General features: G+C 56.2%; 12 protein-coding genes across 12 annotated transcripts in view; 5 read left to right on the top strand and 7 right to left on the bottom strand.

Moving 5' to 3' along the window:
• Positions 1-211: 211 nt before the first annotated feature.
• Positions 212-1,130, bottom strand: ISF_05972 (methyltransferase; the record flags this gene model as incomplete). Its single annotated transcript, XM_018849577.1, has 2 exons — positions 212-1,040; positions 1,108-1,130. 2 exons carry the CDS (start codon positions 1,128-1,130, stop codon positions 212-214), a joined length of 852 nt encoding a protein of 283 aa, XP_018703074.1.
• Positions 1,131-1,607: 477 nt separating this feature from the next.
• ISF_05971 (Transmembrane adaptor Erv26) lies at positions 1,608-2,307 on the top strand (the record flags this gene model as incomplete). Its single annotated transcript, XM_018849576.1, has 2 exons — positions 1,608-1,911; positions 1,979-2,307. The coding sequence occupies 2 exons, from the start codon at positions 1,608-1,610 to the stop codon at positions 2,305-2,307; spliced, it is 633 nt and encodes a 210-aa protein (XP_018703073.1).
• Positions 2,308-3,276: 969 nt separating this feature from the next.
• On the top strand, positions 3,277-3,718 carry ISF_05970 (hypothetical protein; the record flags this gene model as incomplete). Its single annotated transcript, XM_018849575.1, has 2 exons — positions 3,277-3,571; positions 3,633-3,718. 2 exons carry the CDS (start codon positions 3,277-3,279, stop codon positions 3,716-3,718), a joined length of 381 nt encoding a protein of 126 aa, XP_018703072.1.
• A 343-nt stretch (positions 3,719-4,061) lies between these two features.
• ISF_05969 (hypothetical protein) lies at positions 4,062-4,343 on the top strand (the record flags this gene model as incomplete). Its single annotated transcript, XM_018849574.1, has 1 exon — positions 4,062-4,343. The coding sequence occupies one exon, from the start codon at positions 4,062-4,064 to the stop codon at positions 4,341-4,343; it is 282 nt and encodes a 93-aa protein (XP_018703071.1).
• A 263-nt stretch (positions 4,344-4,606) lies between these two features.
• On the bottom strand, positions 4,607-7,156 carry ISF_05968 (GTP-binding protein; the record flags this gene model as incomplete). Its single annotated transcript, XM_018849573.1, has 1 exon — positions 4,607-7,156. One exon carries the CDS (start codon positions 7,154-7,156, stop codon positions 4,607-4,609), a length of 2,550 nt encoding a protein of 849 aa, XP_018703070.1.
• A 1,884-nt stretch (positions 7,157-9,040) lies between these two features.
• Positions 9,041-10,782, top strand: ISF_05967 (MFS transporter; the record flags this gene model as incomplete). Its single annotated transcript, XM_018849572.1, has 4 exons — positions 9,041-9,129; positions 9,199-9,290; positions 9,425-9,868; positions 9,932-10,782. The coding sequence occupies 4 exons, from the start codon at positions 9,041-9,043 to the stop codon at positions 10,780-10,782; spliced, it is 1,476 nt and encodes a 491-aa protein (XP_018703069.1).
• Positions 10,783-11,032: 250 nt separating this feature from the next.
• ISF_05966 (RmlC-like jelly roll fold protein) lies at positions 11,033-12,118 on the bottom strand (the record flags this gene model as incomplete). Its single annotated transcript, XM_018849571.1, has 3 exons — positions 11,033-11,450; positions 11,502-11,814; positions 11,869-12,118. 3 exons carry the CDS (start codon positions 12,116-12,118, stop codon positions 11,033-11,035), a joined length of 981 nt encoding a protein of 326 aa, XP_018703068.1.
• Positions 12,119-12,568: 450 nt separating this feature from the next.
• On the top strand, positions 12,569-13,554 carry ISF_05965 (fumarylacetoacetate hydrolase; the record flags this gene model as incomplete). Its single annotated transcript, XM_018849570.1, has 3 exons — positions 12,569-12,830; positions 12,887-13,023; positions 13,075-13,554. 3 exons carry the CDS (start codon positions 12,569-12,571, stop codon positions 13,552-13,554), a joined length of 879 nt encoding a protein of 292 aa, XP_018703067.1.
• Positions 13,555-13,603: 49 nt separating this feature from the next.
• ISF_05964 (Fungal specific transcription factor) lies at positions 13,604-15,876 on the bottom strand (the record flags this gene model as incomplete). The annotated part of the gene is made up of 3 exons (XM_018849569.1): positions 13,604-14,588; positions 14,643-15,651; positions 15,726-15,876. 3 exons carry the CDS (start codon positions 15,874-15,876, stop codon positions 13,604-13,606), a joined length of 2,145 nt encoding a protein of 714 aa, XP_018703066.1.
• An 802-nt stretch (positions 15,877-16,678) lies between these two features.
• On the bottom strand, positions 16,679-17,845 carry ISF_05963 (endothiapepsin precursor; the record flags this gene model as incomplete). The annotated part of the gene is made up of 1 exon (XM_018849568.1): positions 16,679-17,845. One exon carries the CDS (start codon positions 17,843-17,845, stop codon positions 16,679-16,681), a length of 1,167 nt encoding a protein of 388 aa, XP_018703065.1.
• Positions 17,846-20,624: 2,779 nt separating this feature from the next.
• Positions 20,625-21,336, bottom strand: ISF_05962 (hypothetical protein; the record flags this gene model as incomplete). Its single annotated transcript, XM_018849567.1, has 2 exons — positions 20,625-21,035; positions 21,085-21,336. The coding sequence occupies 2 exons, from the start codon at positions 21,334-21,336 to the stop codon at positions 20,625-20,627; spliced, it is 663 nt and encodes a 220-aa protein (XP_018703064.1).
• A 1,223-nt stretch (positions 21,337-22,559) lies between these two features.
• The window catches only part of ISF_05961 (Major facilitator superfamily transporter), a gene marked incomplete at both ends in the record, with an annotated part of 1,601 nt that continues 125 nt past the window's right edge, over positions 22,560-24,035 (bottom strand). Inside the window, 3 exons of the mRNA XM_018849566.1 lie at positions 22,560-23,074; positions 23,124-23,911; positions 23,978-24,018. Of these exons, the coding sequence (XP_018703063.1) occupies positions 22,560-23,074; positions 23,124-23,911; positions 23,978-24,018 (1,344 nt within the window). The remainder of the gene's footprint in view (positions 23,075-23,123; positions 23,912-23,977; positions 24,019-24,035) is intronic.

The raw sequence follows: 24,035 nt of genomic DNA, 5'->3' as shown, positions 1-24,035 counted from the left end.
GGTAGACATTCTAGGAGCAGATATGATTTTACGTATGATGAGGCCAGAGCTAAATAAAAGTTGGCTATCCACGACTGATTTTGCCGTACTTTGACCAAGAAGAACGCCGTGGTATTGCTTTTTATGAAAGGACAATAAATCTAGAAGCTTAAAAACGCCCAAAACGCCGTGCAAATCATGCTCTTGGTCGTCATCATTGCCCGCAAGCTCCTCAGAAAGCAATGCGGCGCTTGCGGCCCGTGTACCTGGATGTGGCCTTGACAATCTTGCCCTTGCGCTCCATCTGCTCCTTCTTCTTCACGATCCACGCCTTACTGCCCTTCTTCATCTCGCCCCTCTTGTTCACCGCCGCAAACTTCCTCCGCGAGTCCTCCACGTCCACGTTGTCCATGCCCGCCACCACGCCCGTAATGTCTCCCGCACTACCGCCCTCGCCGCCCGCCGTGCCCACCGTCAGCACCAGGTACAGCTTCACGTTCTTCGTGCCCGGGTCGTCCTCCAGCAATCCCGCGCCGAAGCCGGCCTTGACCGCCGCCTGGGTGATCATGCTGCGCTGGGCGTCGTTCTTGGGGTAGAACTGGCAGACGGCGCGGCCGCCGCGGCGCAGCGACGCGTACAGGCCGTTGAAGAAGCGGGTCAGCCGGCCCGCGGGGGAGGTGTCGCTCGTCTCGGCGCTGCAGAGCCACTGCACGGCGGAGATGGAGACGGCGGCGTCAAAGGTGCCGGCGCGGAAGGGCACGCCCTGGCCCATGTCGGCGAGGAGCAGGTCGCCGGCGACGTCCCGCTGCAGCGCGACGTCGAGCATCGAGGGGCTGACGTCCATGCCGATCCAGGTGTGCGGGCCGCCGGCGGAGGGGGGCACGGCGGAGAGCATCTCGCCGGAGAGGCCGCTGCCGCAGCCGACGTCGAGGATGAGCGAGGGCGTCTTGAGGTCGAGGAGCTCGAGGGCGCGCTGGGTCATGGCGGCCTGGATGTTCTGGATGCGCGAGGAGGTGGTGTACTTGCGGGCCTCAATGTCGTCGTAGTGGACGTCGGCCGCGCTGCGGGAAGGAAAAGAGTTTTAGCTGGGGGTTGCGGCGTTGGGTTGGTTGGGTATGGTGGACTTACAGGGTGTCCTCGGGACGAGACATGGTGGCGGTTGTGAGGGGTTATCGGTCCTTGATCGTAGACTGTTTGAGCACCGCTGTATAATTTTTGGCAGAGTTGCAGAGAATATCGTGAACGAGATGCCTTCAATCTTCCCAAGTCGGTGTCGCTGCTTCAAAGCCCCCCCCACTAAACTTTTTTGCGTGGGCGTTGTCTTATCGATAAGCGCCTCGCTGCGACTTTTTGGTGGTGTGTCCTTCCCATTGGTTTATTGGCTTCGTTGGCTTTCGTCATCCCTGAATATCTCGAGCTACCCAAGCTATTCGCCGTTTCCAATTCTCCATCCCCTTTTTCTTCTTCAATTCACAAGCCCACCCATCGTTCAAACGCAGACTTTTTCGATTCTCTCCCAGGCCATGCCATACACTCGTTGAAAGCTTCATTATCCTTCTTTCCCTCGCTCGACATCCTCAGTCGCATCCTATTTCCCAATCTCCTCCCGAACTTGATCAACCCCAACCATGTGGATTCTTCCCTTAATCGGATACGCGGGCGCCATCGTCGGCTTTGGCTTCCTAACGCTGGCCATCGCCTCGGGACTGTACTACCTCTCGGAGCTCGTCGAGGAGCACACCGTCATCGCCAAGCGCCTGCTCACGCGAACGATCTACACTATTGTCGGCGTCCAGGTCGTGCTGTGGCTTATTGACGGCTTCCCCTTTTGGGCCACGCTTCTTGGCGTTGTCTCTCATGTCGTCTATCTAGGCAATATGCGCCGCTTCCCATTTGTGAAGCTGTCAGATCCCCTGTTCATTCTGTCCTGCGGTATGCCCCCGCCTCCCCGATGACGTCTCGCGCGTCGTTGTCGCGTCTAACACCTTTCCTGCTATAGTCCTCGTCCTTGTCGACCACTACGTTTGGTTCCGCCACTTCTCCGACACCCAAGCCGCCTCTTACCAGCGCGCCTCGTACTACGACGATGTCGAGGTGCCCAGCTTCACCATGATCGCCTCGTACTTTGGCCTCTGCGTCTGGCTCGTCCCCTTTGCGCTCTTCGTCAGCCTGTCGGCCGGCGACAACGTCCTGCCGACCATGGGCACCGAGCCCGCGCACGACGGCCACAAGGCGAACAAGCCCCAGGGCATGATCAAGGCTGTGGTGGACTGGGTGCGCGATACGATTGGCGAGCTGGCGGGCGCGCGCAAGGAGAGCCGGTTCTAGCGGGCGCTGATGCAAAGGAACATTGCGCCGTGTGATTTGGTTACATGGTGATCCGCGTACAGGTCCTGGCACAGCGCTCTCATTGTGTTCATCACATGCCATATCGCATCGTTGCAGCAGCCTGGAGGCTGTGATCAAATCTTGTATCAAATATCCGCGCAGGACGCACACTACTTAATGATAATGAAAAATACATGAAGAGATCCATTCTGGTTGCCTCGCATTTCCACTGTTCTATCTATTCATGGACCGCGCCCTGTCGTCGAACAGGGTCGCTGTCTTGGGTCCTGTTTCTATTTTGGTCGCCAAGCTTCGTGTCTCTTCCTGCAGAAAAAGACAATCCGATGTACATATTCGTCAGCTCTTCTCGCCTGAAATCATCCGCAATTTTGTTTTTGGAGGGCCAAGATGGACTGGGATATGCCGGTTCGGACTGGACACTCCACAGTGCAAGTCCGAGGCTCGACCCACCACCCTGGGTTGTCATCCGTGTAAGGCTGACCCTGACACGGGCTCAACTCAGCCGCCTCTGCTATCCTTTGAAAATTTGCATATATTTAGCATCTCCCTAGGTCGATGTAGCGGAAACTAGCTAGAAATCGGAAATGCGAGGCTGAGGCGACAAACTCAGCGTGACAGCCGCGTCAGCTGTCGTCGTGTTCCATGTGGCCGGGCCGGACTATTGGTTCTTGTCTGCGCCATGTGGGCTAGAAACTAGCTTTAGAGGTCGAAGGCTAATCTGATCTTCTAGGTTCCTTCGGTGCGATCTGAGCTTGGATCGGACTCTGCACTGCCCTTGAGAGAGCCAAGGCACCAAGCCCGGGTCCGAGAAGGGAGCAGCTGTTGACGATGATTTCTCAGAGTGGGAATTGTATATAATCTTGCTAAATTCCATGGTAATTCCCTCTGTTTATAGTTGATCCCTAATCATAAAGTCGATCCTAAAACATCAACCAAGACACCACAGCCATGCTTCTCTTCCTTGTTTTGTTTGACGCACTTGCCGATGCCATGCCCATCACCACAGAAGATGCAAATTCTCACCGCAATCCACCTGAATCTTTCAGAGTTATGTCGAGGAAACTCGCAACCGGCGCAGTCGACCTGGCCCGGCGCTCCGTCTGTGAAGTCGACCCGGACACCGGCACGACCATCGACTGCCCGCCCGTCCACTCCGTCTTGCGCGCCATCCTAGCCGTCCTCCTTCTCTTTGTATTCCTGGTCCTGCTTCACGTCTGGCAAGCCGCCAAGTACAACAAGATTCGTGGGTGGTCTTTGCTTCCCTGCTGCACTTGACACCAACGCTGACTTCCGATGATCCACAGACGCCGTCTTTGGCGCATACGTTGACGACACGCAGAGTAGCGCTAAGCCGGATTACATTCTCCTAGAAGAGCCGAATTCGCCATGATTTTTTTGATTATTGCTAGTATTCTTTTACGAAAATTTGACGGACTGCGCCCGGCGCGGGGTGGTGCTGGCCGTCGCGGAGGCGTAACGCATCATCGGTGGAGATGAGCCTTACACCCTTACACTTAAGCATAACGCAGGCATCACCAGCATGATCAACATCAACCCATCACCAAAGGTATAAATATTGAGATGATACGGTCTACAGACACTATGAAATTATTCAACACACACATCCTCCATCAATCAATTGCAACTTCAATCCACACAAGCACACACGCACACACACACTCTCTCTCTCTCTCAAACACACACTCTCAAACACACACTTACACACTTACACCATGCCTTCCACCATTCTCGCCCGCGCCACCGCCCGCCGCGCCGCTACCTTTTGCACCTCGTCCCGGTCCATGAAGCCGTCCGCCGACTCCCACGCCGGCCTCGGCCTCGGCGGCGGCTCGTCTGCCTCCACGCCCGCCGCCGGCAGCTCCTGGGCGTGGCGCAACCTCTCGCCCAAGACGCGCCAGTACGTCAAGCTCGGCGCCGCGACGTGCGCCGCCACCGACGCCGCTGTGCTGTACAACTACCCAGGCCTTGTTGGTCTGAAGAAGGCTTCCGAGTGATGGGTTTGTAGTGGGATTTCTTTGCTCGTCATTGTCTTCCTTGAATGGAGATGGGCTCTGGATGGAGAGTTGAGGCGCGCTGTACAATAGTTTCTTCTTCGTTGCAGTAATACAGTTTCTGCCACTGTTCCTACATCACATGTCACAGCACATACTTTATTGAGGAAGTAATATGATTGGGGCTAAATTGCACAGTCTATTATGTAAATGAGTCATAAATCCCTTCAAACGCCAAACTTGAGACTATTTGCCATTCCAAACCCTCATTGCCCACGCATCACCGCTGCAAGTCGCTGACGCGCACCATCCTTGCTCCCTCTAGTTCCATTCTGCATCGGAGCCGTCTCGTAGTAGCCGTTCGTCTCCTCGTGGCCCAGCTTTTGCGGGCGCGGTGGTGGCGGTGGCGGCACATGGGGCGGCTGCTGCTGTGTCGTCGCCGACGCCGTGGTGTAGTACGGCAAGTCCCACTCGCGCGGCTGTTCGGCCTGGTGGTAGATGGTCGGCTGCACCGGGGATATATGCGCGATCGGCGCCGAAGGCTGCTGAGATGGCTGTTGGGGGCGAGCGGCGCGCGGTGTGTCCGCACTTTGCCGGGGCCGCTCTTCCTGGTAGCTCTGTCGGCTCGCCTCTGCAGATCGGCGCGGGGCTGGCGCTTGTGAACTGGTCGGCCGCTGCTGTCTCTGCATGGTGTTGCGCCTAGATGGGGCATCATCATTGTCCGTGTCGACGTCGTCGTCCGCCTCATCGGCGTAGGCGCGCAGGTCGCTACGCATCGCCAGGCTGGCGCAGATGTTCCGAGCCTCCTCGATCGCCTTCTTCTGCTCCTTGAGCGTCAGGCGGCGGTCGCGCGTCTCCTTGTTCTCCGCGGCGATGGACTCAATGGTCGAGTTGGGCATGCGCAGAATCTCGACGGGGTTGAAGAGACGCAGCATGCCGAGCAGCAGGTGGCGCTCGACGACCTGTGTAATGACGTTGCGAGTGAAGATGCGTGCCGTCAGGTCGTAGTAGATGAGCATCTTCTCCAAAACCTCCTCCGCCTCGGTATACGTGCCGCCGTTCTCGGTCGCCTCGGCGCGCCATTTGCGCAGCCGCTCCTCATACTCTGGGTCGTATGGCTGGATCTCCAGCTCCATATCGTCCGTCAGCCGCGTCAGCTCCTTGTCGGCATTTTCTACGAGCTCCCGCATCTTGGTTTCAAGGAAGTGGTAGCGCAGCGGGTCGCGCATACGTGTCGGCCAGATGTGACTGATGACGTCGGCGAGAAACTCGTTGCAGATGACGCTCAGGTTGTCCTTGTACTCCTGGGCCAGCACGGGCCATTTGCGGGAGTAGTCTTGGAAGAGGATGTAGGGGGCCCGCGGGTTAGAGTCGAGGGGCAGCTCGTTACCGCGAATCTGGCGCAGAAGAGGCTCGACCTCGTACTGCGCGAAGTCCTTCTTGCTTTGGTCACCCACGGTGCCGGCAGCAGGGAGGTCGGCCGCAGAAGGCTCGGAGAAGTTTACTTTCCGGCCCTGTTGTCGGAACAGGCGCGAGAAGCGTTCGCTCTCTTCGCGGACGCGAGCACGGAGCTTCTGGGATGGCGTGCCCTTGGGGCTGGACTGCCGGGCAAAGAAGCGCTCGCCAAATGGATTCTTGTAGTTGCCGTTGACAGCGGGTGTGACCAGGTTGTTGGAGGCAGCAAAAAGCTCGCCCATCTCGAACCGCATCTCCTCGACAGTGTCCTTGCCTTCACCCATCTCCTTGAGCTGGCCCTCGCAGCGCTCCAGGGCTTGCTGGATCTGGCGACGGAGGCTCTTGACGTGCTTTCCGATATGACGCTGGAGCTGACTGCTGAGCTTCTGCCGCAATGCAGCAACTCCCCACATCTGCGGTGGCAGGTTGGCCCATTTGCCACGGGTGAAGAATTCAGCCTCGCGACGGTTGCGATCCGCGGCCGTGGTCCACTGCTCGCCAGGGCCGGGGTTCAGCAAAACATACCAGCCCAGCTTAAAGTGGTTCTCGTCGTCCTTGTTCATGACAAGGTCCACGAACTTGTTTTCCAGGCCGATGCCCTCGGTCATGTCCGGCTTGGTCAAAACACCGATGGTTCTGGATCCGCTAGGGTCGAACTGCCGAGCCTTGGTCAGGATCGGCGCCTGGACGTAGTCGTTGTTGCCGCCGATGACGGCAAGAATAATCGTTCGGGAGCTCTTCATGTACCGGTCGGAGAGATGCTCGATGGTCGCGATATCGGCCTCGGACTGATCGCGGTTGGCGACGCGGACCAGGCCGGGCAAGTCGACGAGCGTGAGAAGGGGCATTTCGGGGCCCGTCTTCTCCACGACGAGAATATCTCTCGCAGCGAACCGACCGGGAATATTCTTTGGCGCGATGAGCTCTGTTGCCTCGCGCATGAGCGTCTCAAAGGGCATGTCGCCCGTGACGTCACCGCCATACTGGAGCAGCTTGGTCTGCTCGTTGTAGGAGCGCGTCTTGTCGGGGATGATGGAGACTTTGAGTCTTGTCTCCTTGGCTCTCCGGAGCCGGATTTCGGTGGCGAATCTCGTGCAGGCGCCGGCATCTCGTGGAAACGGCGTGCCAGAGAGGGCTTCCAGAACTGAGCTCTTGCCAGCCGACTGGTCGCCGACTACGACAATCTGAGGAAGTTTGACATTGTCCAGCTGAGCAAACTGCAGCTTGTCGATGAGGTCCAAAAGTTCCGTTTGTTCGTTTGCGAGGCCCTGCGTCTCCAGGGAGGATTCGATGGTGGGAGCCATGTCACGCCTGCGAGTGCTGTATGGTGATTGTGAAGTTTTGTCAGATAGAGAGCCCATGGTGTCAGCGCTGGTACGGCTTATAAGGTCTCCTTGTCGCAAGGCCCCCAGCATAAAATCACAAGCCAGGACTCGTCATCTATTTATATGTCCCTTGGGGGAAGACAAGGTCACCGCCCCCTCTCTGTATGGCGCGCGCGTCATGTGTACGCGGCCTCCGAGAGTCGCACAGGTCCCATCACTCCTGGCCACCTCAGCTGGGACACACAGCACTGCGCCACTGGAATTTTCTCGCTCCATCCCGCTCATCGGGCCACGTAGGGAACACGGATATCGAGCCGGCCAATCGTTTTGGATGCCTAGAAGAGATGACGCAGCGAAGGCGGCAAGCTTAAATGGCAGCCTTAGCAGTGGGGATTGGGTGTGGCGAAGCAGGGTTGTGGCTGTGCTGTGGCGGCCTCCCAGCTTTGCCACATGGGGCTCTACTACCAAGCACACCGTTCAGGGTAGCTTTCATCTCAGGTTTATTTTTGACCAAAAATTTAGTGGACGATACAATGTGCTATAAAAGATAAAGAATTTTTACCTCACTTGTCTTTGTTAATGTCGTTTGGCCGCGGTCTCTGCTTATGCTAACTGCCATTGTGCCATGTACACGAAATACCAGGTATCACGCCCAAGAGGGGCATAAGACACTGTAACTGTAGCACCTCAACAAAGCAAACAAGTCAAATCAACGTCACCGCCATCATTGTCTTTGTCATCATGATCATCTCTTTTCTAAAAAAGGACAACATCAAAAAGTGCTAGACAGCTCTTCCGGCACCAGAGGACACCAACTATACTGAACTATCGAGCTACTAACATAAGTGCATACATGGTTATTTGAACCAGCAAGGATTCGCTATCCGATTCTTCAGCTGCTGCAAAACCTAAATCGTCTAATTTTGATTCATCATTCCCCAGACTAGCTAACCAGAGCCTCTACCCTTGCTTGCTTTCTAATTGTCACGGCATAATTAGCAGATAACCGAAAACCCGTACTTCTGGTGACTGGCCAATGAGCTTTCGTTCCGTTCGGAACCTTCCCAGGCTCCCGGGGTGCATGATTGAGTGTTGAAATTTAGGTCCGGAGACTAGACTCTTCTGAAGCCAGCCTCATTTCTGGAAATTCTGGGGAAATATTCTATAACTCATTCGATGAATTAAGCGTGGGGTATCTGTGCAGTCCAGCCAGTATACGAGGAAAGGGACTGGCCAGCAAGTGGCTCATGAAGTAAGGCTGTGTGCATGTATTGATGTTGGCCAGTGCCTACCTTGTCTGACGGACATCGGATGCAAAACAAAGGAATAAGTCTGTGAGATGTAATCTCATAAGTTTGTGTCGGCAACATGCTTCCCCGGAAGCTCGGACCCGACAACCATCGCATAGTGTAAGGAGGCTTGCGCCACAAAGAACAGCTCCGACCGCGCGTAACCGGGTGGATGATTGGTAGTATCTCGAGTCGCGCATACTCCAGCTAAGCTATCCTGACTTTGTATACCGCAGATTCCATGCCACGGAACCTTATTGTTGCGCTTCATCAGCCCAGACTTGGTGAGACTCTTCAGCATGCCGAACAGTCAGTCGCCCTTCCGGTGCGAAAAAGAACCAACTGCCGATGAAGCGACAGACAACGAAGCGCCAAAGTTCCTCCCTAAGTGATGGAAGCTCGTCTTATTGATTGCAACCATCTAAGTTGTGTGGATGGCAGGGGCTAAGTTACGCCCACTCACACCGGGGCGGTAGCTACTTGGCGTCGAGGCCAGTCTGGGGTTTGGGGTAGACTTGCATGATGGGCGAGGTCTATAAACATGACCCTCTGGCCCGTGATTCTTCCCGTTCTCAAGTTTTCTTTTTTTCAGTAATCCCATTTACTTTCTTATCCCGACTTCTTCGCAGCCATGGCCAACATAGTCAAGGACAAGCGTGATGACCTCGAAAGCATGACAAGTGCCAAGTACATTGAAGAGCTTGCAGATGGCGGAACCAAGTACGTTGTCACATTTCAATTCATAGCCTGTCAAATCAACTAAGCCGGGAAAAAGCTGACTTGAAAAAGTTTAACTGAGGATGCTGCTGAACAGGAGCTCGAGTCCAAGCTTCGCTGGAAGCTAGACTGGCACATTGTTCCCTTGACCAGCGTCATCTTCTGTTAGTTGCGACACACAAACCCTTGTAGAAATCGGACTGACATATTGGACAGTGTTCTCCTTTATCGATCGTGCAAACATTGGCAAGTATACCCGACGTCGAATAACAGCAACCGTTTACTAACAAGTACACAGGGAATGCAAGAATCGCCGGCCTAGAAAAGAACCTCAACATGCACGGATACCAGTTCAACATTGCCCTCTCCGTATTCTACGTCTCCTACATCCTCTTTGAGATCCCCAGCAACATGGTCTGCAAGTGGATGGGCCCGGGACGTTTCATCCCCGTCGCCACCTTCTGCTTCGGGGTCCTGACCATGTGCACCGGCCTGGTCCGCGATTTCTCGAGCCTCTGCGGCGTCCGCTTCCTGCTCGGAATCTTCGAGGCCGGCATCATGCCGGGGCTCGTGTACTACCTCTCGCGATGGTATCGCCAAAGCGAAATGACCTTTCGAATCTCCCTCTTCATCGTGTCCGGGTCGCTGGCGGGCGCGTTCGGCGGTCTCCTGGCCTCGGCGATTTTGAAGATTCCCAGCATCGGCACGCTTCACTCGTGGAGGATGATTTTCGTCATCGAGGGTACGTATGATCACTACATCATCACCTACTATCGGAGCATACTAAACTGACAACACATCCCAGGCATCGCCACCTGTCTCCTGGGGATCGGCAGCTGGTTCGTCATGGCCAACGACCCCCGCACCGCTCGCTGGCTCTCCGAGTCGGAGCGCGCCCTCGCCCTGCGCCGGCTGCGCAGCGAGCGCCCGGCCGAAGGCGCCGAGCTCGTCGACGCCTTCAACTGGACCAAGATTCGGCGCGGCATCCTCAATCCCGTCGTCCTCGCCACCGGCTGGATCTTCCTCCTCAACAGCGTCATCGTCCAGGGCGCCTCCTTCTTCCTGCCCACCCTCGTCGCCGCCATCTTCCCGGACCGCAGCGTCACCACCAAGCAGCTGCTGACCGTGCCGCCCTACGTGCTCGGCGCGCTCTGCTGCATCGGCACCAGCTACGCCAGCTGGCGGCTGAACCGCCGCGGCGTCTTCCTGATCCTCTGCGCGGTGGTGCCGGCGGTCGGCTACGCGCTGTTCATCGCGACGCCGCGCGCGGACGTCCGCTACGGGGCCATCTTCCTGCCCTTCTTCGGCATCTACACGTACGGCGCGCTGACCAACTCACACGCGGCGGCCAACGTGGCGTCCGACACGGCGAGGTCCTCGGCGATCGCGACGAATGTCATGTTGGGTAATATGGGAGGGCTGGCGGCTTCTTGGGCGTACGTGCCGTCCGATGCGCCCTTGTATAACATCGGTACGGGCCTCAACCTGGCTTCCATGACGTCGGTGATCATCACTGCCACTGCGTTGTACTTCTGGGTCAGGAGGGACAATAGGCGTCGCGACGAGCTCGATCCCGTAACAGAACTGAGCGGTCTAGATGCGTCTGAGATTCAAAACCTCGACTGGAAGCACCCTGAATTTCGCTGGCGGAATTGAAAGCTGCAGACTAGATGTAGCTAGCTAATTAAGTATAGTTTTCTGCTATTTCATGAGTCTTTTATCACCGAGTCCGTTCATTCATGGAAGCCATGAAGCTTGAACAGTTGTCCTAATACTGCATGCAGGTCCATTGAACCAGCTGGTGGTACTCATTATATGACATGAATAGTAGCTAAAGTTTCAGGCATCTTGTTTATACATTCTGTGATATTTGCAAGTTCGAGTACAAGTCCAAGCAGTTCATTCTCTACTTAAGCGCAGGTGCACTAGCTCGGAGTCCCAAATTATCAATGAACGGCCCGTCATGGAAGCCGACCAAGTACGCCGGCTCCGTGCTCGACTCGTTAAAATGCTGCATGCCGGACCACGCCGGCACCGCAAAAGTATCTCGTCCCCGCCAGTGCAGAACCAGCTTCTCACCATGCGGCGGGGTCACAATCGTGTGGCCCTGCCCGCCGTAGCAGTGGTACAGGAACGAGCTGACCTCGCGCGAGGGCGCCGAGCTCGACGATGGCGCCAGGCGCTCCGCCTGCACGCCGACGGTGGTGGACAGGGGACCGCCGCGAGCGTCCTGGTAGTGAAAGACGGCGTGCGGCTCCTTCGTGCCGTCCAGGGCCGCCTGCGTCTTGTGCCAGGGGTGGCGCCAGTCCGCGCCGGCATCCTCGCTACGCCAAGTCAGTCAATGAGGATCGCGGGGATCGGCGCCGAGAACTTACACGCTAGGGTACCTATCTTGCTCGTAGCCTTCCGCAAAGTTGACGGGGAGGTAGGTGAAGAGGGGCAGGTTCAGGACGTCGAGCCAGATGACCGGCTTGTCGCTCTCGTTGCCGTGGTCGTGCCAGTGCCAGGTTGGCGTGACCACCACGTCGCCGCGCTCCAGGGGCATCTTCTTGCCCTCCACGGCGGTGAAGCCGCTGCCCTCGATGATGAACCGGGCGGCGTAGGCAATGTGGCGATGGGCGGGCGCAACCTCCCCCGGATTTACCCACTGCAGACCACCATAGAGGGTGTCCGTGGTGTGGGGGGCCTCTGCACAGTCGCTGTTAGTGACCCCATCTTTGAAGCATTACCAGGTGTACATACTCATAGAGGGATTGACCAGCATCAGGACTCTCCTCTCTGCCATCTGCTCGGTAACGAGCTCGCCCGCCGTGGAGAGGAAGGGCAGGCAGTCGCCGTAGGACCACAGGTGCGGCTGACAGGCAGGATTGGGCGACGGAGGGACCATGGCACTCATCCGCATCCATAGCGGCTCCAGGTGCATCTCTGGCAGCGAGTGAAGGTATTCTTTCATGGCCGACTCGGTCGGCTCTGTAGTCACAGCCGAACCCATGGTGCCAAGAAATCTTAGTGTTTAAGTTGTTGATCAGAGTGATTCGTCAAATGTCATAATATGCAGCCAGCAAGTCAAGCTGCCCAGTGAATTACAAGAACGTTGATCAAGTTATAAGTAAATTATCCCCTCGATCTTGACAGTCTGGGGAGCATAATGAATGCGGGGATGCTTGATGCATCCCAATGCTGCCGTCAACCCGGCAGGCCTTTCGGGATGGTGATCGGGTGGTTCCGACCGGACATTGTCTTGATTGGCTAGTCGCTTCCGACACCTCGGCAGGATTGATCAGCACCGAAGCCGCGAGCCGCATAGCCGTGTGATTCTCCAAACTTCATAGAAATCAAAAAAGTCACTATTTAATAGAATGTCTTTTCCAACTTGCGTAGTTAGATGATGAATACCGTGCGCAATTACATCATACAACGTCATCTCTCCTACACTCACAAAATGGCATCCTGGTCCCGCTTGGTCCGCTTTCAGGCTGCGGATGGCGCGGAGAAATTGGGCGATTTGCTCGTCAAAGACGAGCAAGACTTGGCCCTCAAATTGAAGAATGATGAATTGCAAGCAGTTGAGTTGCAAGGCGCCGGCGGTCTGTTCGGGCCTCTCGCTCGAGGAAACACGGTCAAGGTTCACAAGCTACTGCCGGTCCTCCGCAGAGCCGACGTGCCAATAATCAGGTGCATTGGCCTCAACTACATGAAACACAGTAAGTATACGTCACCGAGAGCCATTTTCCATCGTCGCGACTGACCCTGTTTCTAGTTCAAGAGGGCGGCCGCAAACCACCCCCATATCCTTCCGTTTTCATCAAGCCGAGCACTTGCCTGGCTGGTTTCTCCGAAGACATTCCAATTCCTGAGATCGCCCAAGAAGGCACCCTCGACTATGAAGGAGAACTGGTAGGCACCTCTAAACTGCTTGGTTCTCGAACTCGGCTAACGAAAACATAGGCCATCGTGATTGGCAAGGAGGGCCGTAACATCTCCAAGGAGGCCGCTCTCGAGTACGTCGCGGGGTACTGCACCTCAAACGACGTCTCCAACCGGGCCTGGCAGCGCGACCCCGCCAAGGCCGGCGGTGTGCCGCAGTGGTGCTTCAGCAAGGGCTTCGACAAGTTTGCGCCCCTCGGGCCCATGATCGTCAGCCCCTCGGTTGTGGGCAACGCGTCCGGGCTGCACCTGCAGACGCTCGTCAACGGCGAGGAGCGCCAGAGCAGCCCGACCAACGACCTGCTATTCGGGGTAGAAGAGGTCGTGTCGTTTTGCAGCCAGGGCACGACCCTCGAGGCGGGCACCGTGATTCTGACGGGAACGCCCTCTGGAGTCGCGATGGGCATGAAGGAGCCCAAGTACTTGAAGGACGGGGACGTTGTGGAAGTCAAGATTAGTCAACTGGGAAGCGTCAAGAATACCATGGTATTTGAAAAGTAGTTCTGCAGTTGCAAATTTAGCCTTGCACAGCCTTACTTCAGTCAGTCTCTCATCCGCTTAAAAAGTTCCAAGAGGTCACTTCGTTCAGCCACGCGTAGTTTTCCGTTTCCACATCAAAATTGATATCTTCGAAATTAAGATTAAAATCAAATCCGTCGATGCTCTTTTGAATGTTGGCATTTGACGGAAAGTCGTAGTTCATTCTTGGATGCTCCATTGCTGACTGGTCCTGCGTTCCCGGGTCGGGCTGCGGCGCGCCAAAGATGGTCGACAAGATCTTGGTCGACAAGATGCGCAGCGCGGTGACACATTTTTGCGCCGACTGGCTGACGTGCTGCAGCGTCTCGAAGACGTGAATCGCCTGCTCCCAGGACTCGTTGATGTCGTCGGCGGGGAAGACGTCGGGCCGCAGCTTGGCGGCGATCAGCACCGTCGAGGCCGAGAAGAGATAGTACAAGCGGTACCACCACGCGGGCAGCAGGCCGACAGTGCCGTCGGAGACTTGGTGGTCGAAGAATATCCGGATGGTTGCCCTCGCCGTGGCGACGCATTCGAGGGCGCACTGCTTGTGCAGGCGATTTGAAAGCCGCTCCGTGTCTGATTCTGTCGTCGCGTGCGGCAAGCATACCAGGCTGAGAATGGGCCGGAGTAGCAGGATTCTCGCGTGCAGGAAGCGAAGTCGAAGAATAATGCTAGGTCGTGCCGCGATTGTTCCTAGGGTATGCTGCTGCAGCTGTTTGGGAAGACTGTTCTCCCATTCTGACATGTCGCCGTCGATCTGAACAATATTTGCCAAGTCGCTGACAGCTCTTTGACTCGGCTTCATCCGTTGTGTCCGTCCAGTGGGGGTGGAATATAACCTCTCTACCAGCTGTTGCGTGATCTCGTACAGCTCGACAGATTTGACAAAGAATGCAACGTCCGTCGAGTCATCGGGTATCTGCGTAGTCTCCTCCGCAATAGTTGGTAGCGGAACACAGCTGGCGAGCTCTGCTGATATCATCGCTGGGCGTCCATGGGTGAGCGCAACCATTCTAGGGGCTTGTCAGTAACCCCACCAAGACCATACAACTACTCAGAAAACTTACCTGTCCATTAAAACACACCCATGCCATAACTTGCGGTAGAGTTCTTTCTCGCTCGCGGACGATTTAGCAGCCGAAGTCTCTGGCAAGTGCAGTCCGAGACTCTGGGCTGTCCTCACCACGAGCCCAACCACCATCCAGGTTTGATGCGGAGAGTTGGTGGACTGCAGGTATTGGCTGGTAATCAACAAATACTGGACCACTTCAAGGCTGCCAGAATCCCATATGGTGACGTCGACGAGGTCCTGGGCACGCTGAAAGTAGTCTTGGCTGGTGTCGTTGCGGACGGCAGCGTCCTGGCCTTCGTGCAGCTGAGTCGACAGCGCAAAGACAATGTTCAGAGACGCCATGAAGACAGCCTCGTCCGTGTCGAGAGCCTGCCCAGCGAACAAGCGATTGTAGCGGTCCTGCCACTCTCCCCTGTTGAGGAACGGGTACAGCGGGTCAATGTACAGCCAGTACGTGCGCATCAGCTCGTCCGCAAGCCTACGCGTAGGCAAGAGAACGCTCTTCGGGTTGTTGCGGCGTCTGGACGCCAGCCGCGGCGCCTGCGCGTTTCCCGTCCCGTGGGTCCCGACAGGAAGGCTGTTGGGCGAGTGGCCGAGGCGGGAGTCAACGGCGGCCTTGATCTGGGCGGTGAAGGAGCCCGCGCTGCTGCTGCCAAAGAACTCCGTCGTGGTCTCGTCGCCGACCGCGGTCATGGAGTCGACGGTGTGCGTGGTCCTGACATCTCGCGGCGACGACCGCGACTGAGAAAGGCCGGAGCTGGTCGACGCCGGCCTCGCGGCGATGGGCCGATGGGTAGGGTGGATTCCAGCGCGCGGTTGCTGCCATGGTACGGGCGGCGGCGCGGGAGCGGCGGATACGGACGGCCTGGCGTTCCTGTTGAGCCTCTCCTTGTCGTGGCCTGGCTGCGATGGCGCATTGCCACTGGTGTTGGGAGAGATGATTGAGCTGGCGCCGTAGTGACACTTGTCGCCAAGGTCCAGCTTGCGTGAACAGTTACCACACGCTACATCAAAAGTCAGCGTTTCAAAATATCGATGAAAAAGCCCGAAAAGAATTATCTGAATGATGATGGCATACCTGGGCGGGCACCGTCGCACTTGACCTTGCGACTCCTGCAGCGATCGCACGCAACGTCCACCTTGAGGCGCTTTCTCCGGCGGCCGGGCGGCAGCGGCTGCGGCGCGGCTAGCGGCAGCTGGCCGTCTGCCGGTGGGATCGAGGCGGACATTTTCTTCCTCCACAGGTTGATCAAATGATTCCGACTCGCGAAACGGCTAAATGTAGTCGAGGAACCAGACAAATCGTCGGTGGGTTGACCGTTGGTGCTAGGGGAAGCCTATCAGGAAGCGACCCGAGCGAAGGATGCAAACGGATGCACGTGTGGAGTTCGTTCCGAGGACCCCGCAGAGTTGATTGGCTGGGGAGGGGATTGCGGAGGCGGAGAACGGGGAGATTTAATAGTTGATTGATGGTCAAACTATGATCAGGGGATTTGTAATCTTGTTTTCGTTATTTTCCTGAAGCTTCTTTTCCATATGATTTGCTTAAAAATTTGCAATATACTTGATGCACGTTGAAACGGGACGGAGGCCTCTTCTTGCTGACTGATGTCAGAAAAGGAGAACTCGGGCCCTGTTGATGTGAGGTGTCGTAAAAGAGAGAGCTTGGCATTGTGGAAAGGACTGATTTGGTCATTTTTCTCGTATTGAGTTTTATTTGCCGACATCTGAACTTTTCATGAATTCTTTTCCTAGTTTTTTCTTTTACTAAGTTAGTTTCCTCTTTTCCCTTCGGCCAATCTGGTGTCTTGTACCAAGCAAGGTCAACTCTTCAACGACCGCTTGTTGTCTTGAACATTCACGGCCAAAACGTTCCGTTCAGTATATGCGGTGGTATATTTTTGATATGTAAAATTCATTCTTATTTACCCATAAAAAGTATCAACCTGAGAAGCAAACCAACCAGTTGGACTTTGGCGACCAACGGTCATGCCATGAATCATAAACGCACAAAAGGAAATTTACAAATGCTTAGTTTTTCTGGGCCCAGCCGAGACGGTTCTTAGCACCATCAAAGATGACGTAGGCGGCCTTGAGCGCAATGTCGCCAAAAATGTTGAACGGGATGTTGCCCGCAGCCTGGATGCCGCCGAAGCACTTGCCGCCAGACCCTTGGGCGTAGTTGATGATGGCGCCCGGGATGGTGATGTTGCCGCCGCCGACGCCGAAGGAGAAGTCGGGCAGCTTCTCGCTGCAGTCAAAGGTGTAGCCGCCCTCCTGCTGGTCGTTCTGCGCGCTCTTAACATTGGAGTAGTAGGCCTGGACGCTCTGGTCGTCGAGGAGGAGGAGGGTCGTGCCGGTGTCGGCAATGCCCTTGACCTCGCCGTTGTCTGTGGTGGCGCTAAAGCCCCAGAAGCCCTGGCTGCTGTCGACATCGACGTAGCTGGCCTGTCCGGCGCCGCTGGGCACCTTGCCGAAGACGTAGCTGCCGGGGGTGTTGTGCTTGAGATCGGCGACGAAGAGGGGGGAGTCCAGCTGCGACTTGACGTTGTCGAACCACGTCTTTTGCTTCTCGGGGGTGACCGTGTTGAGCTCGGAGAAGGCGAGGCCGAGGAGGCCGTCACCCTCGCCCTGGGCAAACTGCTGGGAGACCTGTTTCGCGGCCTCGACAGCCTGGCCCTTGACGGTCAGGCCGCCGACGGTGACGTCGTCGGTGTAAACGTCGCCGGAGCAGTTGGAGCCGTCGCCGTAGGAGATCTTCCAGGTGGCGCCGTCAAGCTTCTTGGAAGATGAGCTCTTGGAGGGGTCGTACTTGGTCTGGGAGCCAGCGCCCTGGGTCTCGGTGGAAAAGACCCAGAGGTCAGAGCTGCCGGTGTCGAAGTCGAGCTTCAGAGTCTGGCCGCTGCCAATCTTGACATCGACGAGGTACTCGAGGTCGCCCTGGATAGAGTTTGCCGTGGCGGTGCCGGAGGCACGCTTGGCTTTGGTGTTCTTGGCAGCAGCCAGAGCAATGTGCTCGGGGACAGCCTTGCCATACTTCCGGTAGGCGTTGGCGAGGGCCTGGGGGCCGTTGCGGGAGGAGAAGTTGGGGTTTGCCGTCTGCTTCAGCTCAAAGGAGCCAGATTTGCTGGGCATGGGGCTGCCCGAAGCGAAGCCAGCTGCTAGAGCGGCGACGAGGAAGCTTCCAAAGGTCTGCATATTGATATAATGGGTATAACAAGTGATGGGTATAAAAGAAGAAAGAGAATGAGAGATGATGCTGATGATGATTTCCTTCACTTCATTTGGGGCGAGGCGAAGACATCTTTATACTTGTCGACACTTCTCAAAAGCGAGCTCGTGCTCTCGACAAAGTTCCATCGTGACAGAGCATGAAGAAGACGGAATTGGAAGGTCACCTTTGACTGGAGTTCGGGCTGACGAAATCTACAAGCCAAGCCGGGATGGAGATTGGAGGGCCGGTTGGCTTCGATGGTGGCAGAGGAGTACCGAAGTGTGGTCTCCCAGAAATAAACGAGGCCCGGCTCATGCGACGAATGGCAAGTGGGAAAGCAAGTGTCACGGCCCAGCGAACTTTTGTTCGCGTCCAAGAGGCAGGAGCCAATAGGTCCCTGGACTAGCGCATTCATTGGCAGCATGCGCCGATGTAGATCTCAAGTCGGGTGTTTTGAGTTTGACCGGCGTACTAGTTAGTATATTCCCCTTGGGCTGAATAAGCCATTCATTGGTGGGAGAGGATGTTCATCTTCGGTGTCCTAACGTATACCGCCGTCTATAATGAGGGGGGGGTCGTCGCCGTTGACCTTGGTGTGTGCTGTCCCGGACGAGGGGGCAGAAAGAGGGTATAGAGCTCCTTGATTCGGGGATGGCGAGAAAGGCACGGACAAGGACATGAAAGGGAGTCGCACAGCGGGAGCCGAATCCAAAGCGCCTTCCTGAAGGGGGAAGAGCATATGTTTGAGGGAGAGCCAATCATTGCGTCTTTGGGGAGTTGTCGCCGAGCGCGTGTTGGGATGCGGTCTTTGGTAGGGAGGGCCCTGGCCTCATCTGACTTGCTGCACCGCCTTATCAGGCGCGCTCAACTTCCATGAGCCAGCCAGCGAAAGAAAGAAAGGATAAAGAATCTCCGGGGCAAGGTTGAAGGAGATGGTGTGAGAGTTGCCTAGTTAGTTAGTTGGTGGACACGCCGAAGCACGACAGCTCCGTAGTCCCACGTCTCACTGCCGATCTCTGGATGGTAACCCGGCGTGCCAGTGTCACCGCCCATCCCTATTGGCACATGCGCCGAACTTTGGTACGCCCTGGAGACCCGGTTCTCCGTAAGCCGCACGATCGAATGAGAGATGCCAAGGTGACCAACGGGATGGCGTGCCTGTCACTGCTGTCAAGTCGGCTCCCATGTTCAGCGCCCCTGTGCGCCCTGTCCACCCCCGTTGGGCCTGCTATTGGACACTCGGCAGAGTGCAGATGTGTGAGGTAGACAGAATTTTATCCCCTGTGGTCCCCTTATGATTGTTTTACCCCGGCATTACTTCCCTATCAACGAGAAACGCAAGGGGAAGAGCAATACAGACCGTCTGGTGATGACGAGTTCCTTGATTGGGTGCACTGCCAAGTTTGAGGTGAAATGAAAGGAGCCCAGTGTATGGTCGAATAGAAACACAGCGTCGCATCGTCCCATGGACAGGATCAAGCCCCCTAATAGCATCTGCAACACTTGGGAACCTCCCGCATTCCGGCTTGGCGATGGGGGCGCCGTCTTGGCTCTGGGGGAGCTTTGCTGGGGACAATGTAGACTGTAAATTAAGTGATTGAGGCTAATGGCTGGTGGCTGGTGTGGCTTAGACAGCGATATCAGCGGCCATGGTAAACTTGTTCTGGTGCCCTCGAAACTTTTGACATACTTGTCTGGCCACAGCCGTTACGCAATAAACACAGCAATTGAAGCCATCCTCAGGTTCGATAGACGTACAAGAGAAGGCGGCGAGGACAGGTACGGGACACGCACAAGAGAAGCAACTGCCAGAATGCGACTAGCAGAATGGGTTGGTCTGTTTCAGTTTTCCCTTACAAGTAGTCATCATTGTTACGAGCAAAGAATGAATTATTCTATTTAATCAAATATGTTATTATTATTCTCCGATATATACATGGGGGGGGGGGAAGCTTGCCATTTTTACGCAGAGTTCCTCCACTCCGATGGAGCCATATGGAACGGCGAATTCTGCTATCTCGGCTTCATTATTAGCCCAGGCACCAATAACGGGCCTCATATGGGGAAGTCGGGGGTATCTGTGTAGAGTTTTTACGATTTTTGCACGGAAATCTTCTTCTTCAGTTTATAGGTGTACAGCGGGAATATACAGAGTGACGACCACAATCAGACCTATTACACCTGCACCTGCACCTGAACAAAGCCACTGTAGCATCACTGTTGGGTGTACAAATCCCATCCCCACAAATTGGACAAATGCCACGATTATGCGAAAGATTATGCGAGACCAGCTTAAACTGCACCATGACGTCGGTCGCTAAAAGAAGCATGGACCAGCGGTTTCGGTGTCCTCCGCTTTCCAATTATTAGCCCGAGCTACATAGTAATGGTGATGTGCAGCCTACATGACCACTTGGAGGCCCTTACGCCCGCAAGTGTCACCGTACACTCTTTGTCCATGCTACGTTTTTTTGTCTGGACGTTTTGAAAGAAAGTCGGATTGTATTCTGACTTTAACATCACGGTCAATCTATCCTCTCTGGCTTAATTCGCCCAACCAAAGATATCGGTCCGTGCGTGGAAGCGCCCGCATGTGACAGTCTTGCTCCCACGACCCCCCCCCCCCCCCCCATGGATTCCGTACCTTCTTACTGATCATCCCTCCACATACAGAGTTTTGTTCCGCTTCTTCGCTCAACTTATTATGGGAACATTTTCAGCCAGCCCCGCGATGATCACCGCGCCCCTTCTTTCTCTTCTTCTTCACACCTGCTCATTCTGTCCAGGATCGCCAACACGCTGATACGCTGGCCGCCTGGTGATGGCGCACAAGACGCTAGCATCTGCGACCTGCCGGCGGACACGACCAGCGCTCGTAAGGAGGTTCTCGCCATCGCTCCACGACTCCGTATCGTTCGGATGAAACGAGGCGGACGGTTCGCCGCGGCGGTTCGCGGCCTCTTCACCTCGTTGGTCGGGGTGCCTCCCCGGCTTTTCTCGCTCTCCCTCTCCGTCGATCGCAGACCTGCCGTCCATACGGCGGGAACTTTTGACGAGCGCGTGCGCCGCGTCCAGCACCGGCGGGACCCAGAACAGCACCGCGACGACCTGCCCAAACGACCATCCTCTCTTGTCGATGATGTCCATCTTCTGGTACTCGCGCACCACGCGGAACTCGTAGCTGAGCAGCAAGCCGAACCGCACGGGTTTGCGCCCGACAAACGCCGAGGCCGTCCTGCCCGCGCCGCCTGCTCTCCGCCAAGGCCGTCAGCCCCGGCTTGTGCGTCGCCGCCGCTTCTTCGTCGTCCCCCTTCCCCCAGCTCTGGAATGCTTGCCGGCCGACAGCCACGAGCAGGACCGACGCAAACGCCCACGGCATGGGGACGTTGCTGATGTTTGGAACCGGGTTCTTGTTGAAGAAACTATCCAGGTAGGCCAGCGGCTCCTCGCCAGTGAGCTGTTGGCAGAGCGCCATGTTCGACGAGCCTCCGCACAACGTCGTGTGGAACAGGCTCTGAAGCCTGACACCGAGCAGTTTCGAGTCCCCCCTTGATCGACGACAAGATATGGACCAGGATGAAGAAGGTAACGGAGTTGATGGCCCAGCTGGCCGTGACCACCACTATGGAGAACACAACTTGACGCTGTGACTGTGCAGCAGCATCAGGGTGAAGACGGGTGGCACTAATCCCATGATTGACGAGGCGACCAGCGCATACCCGTTGAGCGCGTCGACGCTGGCCGGGTTCATCTCAAAGTTGCCACTGCCACGGACAACGCCGCCGAGCTGGTCAGTTTGCCGTCCTAGACGAGCGGCTTCTAGTAGCAAACTTACCTCCGAAATATGTTATCCGGCTCCCTCGTCAGGTCACCGGTGCTCGCGTAGCACGCCGCGATCTTGGCATAATAAGTCACCGTCGCATGTAAATGAAAATAGTAAAGACATAAGTGACAATCGAATTACTGATCGATAGACGGCCTGTCACTTCTATTTGTAATGACTCTGCCCTGGGGATTTGCTGTATGATATTCGGCGCAGGGTGGCAATTGGTATAGTTCGCCAGCAGGTCTCGAGAACTGACGCCAAAGTGTCTGACAAGTAACGGCGCGCACATGTCGGTAACTCAGGTCTATTGCCCAGTTGGCTGCAATTTGTCTCGCTAATGCCTTTTCTGCTGCGAAGCATGATGTACCTTGATCGCGGAGTCTGTGATGCTCGGCTTTTGATATGACGTCGATCAGCCGCCCTCGGTGGCAATGTATTGATTTGTGCCACACACGGTGTTGCAGGTGTGACGGGCCGTTCCGCGCCATTCTTTCATGATTTGATCTTGGAAATTCTACAGTCAAGGTCGCAGACACATGCATTTCTTAAAACTTTGGCTGCAGATGCAGGGTAGGCGTGGACAGGGTGAGTGAAATGCATCTGTGATACGTGTCCTGGACTTAACTTCATCAACTACCCTCCGCGGGCCGCACTATAGTTTTTATGCTAGCCCTGACTTTTCAACTTCATATAAACCATCAGGCTCTATACCCGCCAACCCCATTTGTGCCAGACAGGCAGCTCGGTAGCTCGGTGACTCGACCGGGACATCGGCTATTAGATCGTGCATCAGTGCCCACATGTACAAATATCAATTCTAGGTATTAACTAGATAATGTCTATGACTCTTTTATTTTCGCTGTACCAACGCATCACTCCGCTTCAATATGCTCCTCCACCATTGTATACTCGCTATTTCTCCTCCAACTTTCACCTTTGTAGAAGAGGCCGATAGGCACCGAAACGACAGCCAGAGTTGCCAGCGCATACGCCGTGAATCCCCAACCATAGCCCATCTCATTAACGAGCTTGTCAATCGCGAGCGGCAAGAAGGCGCCCGCGAGACAGCGGATGACAATGACGGCGGTCAAGGCAGATGCCGAGTAGAGGCCGCAGGCGTCGACGACGTAGGCGGTCAGTGGCGCAAAGGACATGATGAGAGACATGCGGACCCAGACGCATGAGATGAGGAAAACGTAAATGTTCCAGTTGTACTCGGCGCACCAGCCATAGAGCGCAACGCCAGGCACGATAGTGATGGCACCGAAAATGGCAATGGGCAGGCGGAATTCCGGGAGGCCAACTCCGTTGTTGTTGTCGCGAAGCTTGATATAGATGGCGTCTAGCCAGGACTTGCAGACCATGATGCCGATGAGAGATCCAAGGGCTGCAACACGTTAGCATGGAAGTTGTCACAAGGGAACGATGACCATTACCATTGGAGAAAAAGGACAGGCCCGCAGCAGTAGGTGACAGGTGGTAAATGTCCTCGATGATTCTGGGCATAGTGATGGCAGCCACGTAGAAATGGGAGAACATGATGGCAATGTAGAAAGAGATTGCCATGAGCACACCACTGCTGGCAAGGACGATCGCGGGCCGCGCAATGGACAGCCAGAGCGACTTGTACGAGTGCCCAGTCGCCGGCTTGTCCGTGTCTGGCGCTGGGCCTGCAGCGAGCAGCTTCGCCGCCCGACGACGCAGAATCACCGGCGCGTACGTCTCGCGGAAGCATACGAACGAGATGGAGTAGCACAGCGCCGCGAGCACCGCGCAGGCGAGGATGACCACGCGCCAGCTCAGCACCTCGATGGCCGCGCCGCTAAACGCCGGGCCGATGGAGCTCCCCAGCAGCGGCGCGAACATGATCATGCTCATGGCGGTGCCGCGCTGCTCCGGCACGAAGATGTCGCCGACAATGGCCGGGCCGAGGACGTTGATGGCCACGGCGGCGCCGGTGAGGGCGCGGGTCAGGGTGAGGAAGCGCAGGGTCGGGGCGACGGCGCCGAGGAGGAGCGCGGCGACGAAGAGCACGTTGGCGGCGTTGATGACGGGCGCGCGGCCGAGGAGCTCCGAGAGCGAGCCGATGAGCAGCGGGCCGGCGGCCTCGCCGAGCTCCCAGATGGTGACGAGGAGGACCTCGGAGGAGGTGTCGTCGGGGCTGCCGCCGAGGTCGCGGGATATGCGACGGGCAACGGGCACGACGGAGACGCAGGAGAAGGTGCTGGCAGGGGTGGTGTTAGTTGGGCGGTGACGGTTTCTCTCGTGTCATTTGGAATGAGAAGCATACACTGTAAAGGCGGACATGGAGAGCAAAAAGACGATGAACCACTTGAAGGCCGGCGTCC

This window comes from Cordyceps fumosorosea (assembly GCF_001636725.1).
Source record: "Cordyceps fumosorosea ARSEF 2679 chromosome Unknown scaffold_15, whole genome shotgun sequence".
In the NCBI taxonomy this organism is placed as follows: domain Eukaryota; kingdom Fungi; phylum Ascomycota; class Sordariomycetes; order Hypocreales; family Cordycipitaceae; genus Cordyceps; species Cordyceps fumosorosea.
Note: the sequence above shows the minus strand (reverse complement) of the source record. Positions and strands in the feature narration are given on the sequence as shown.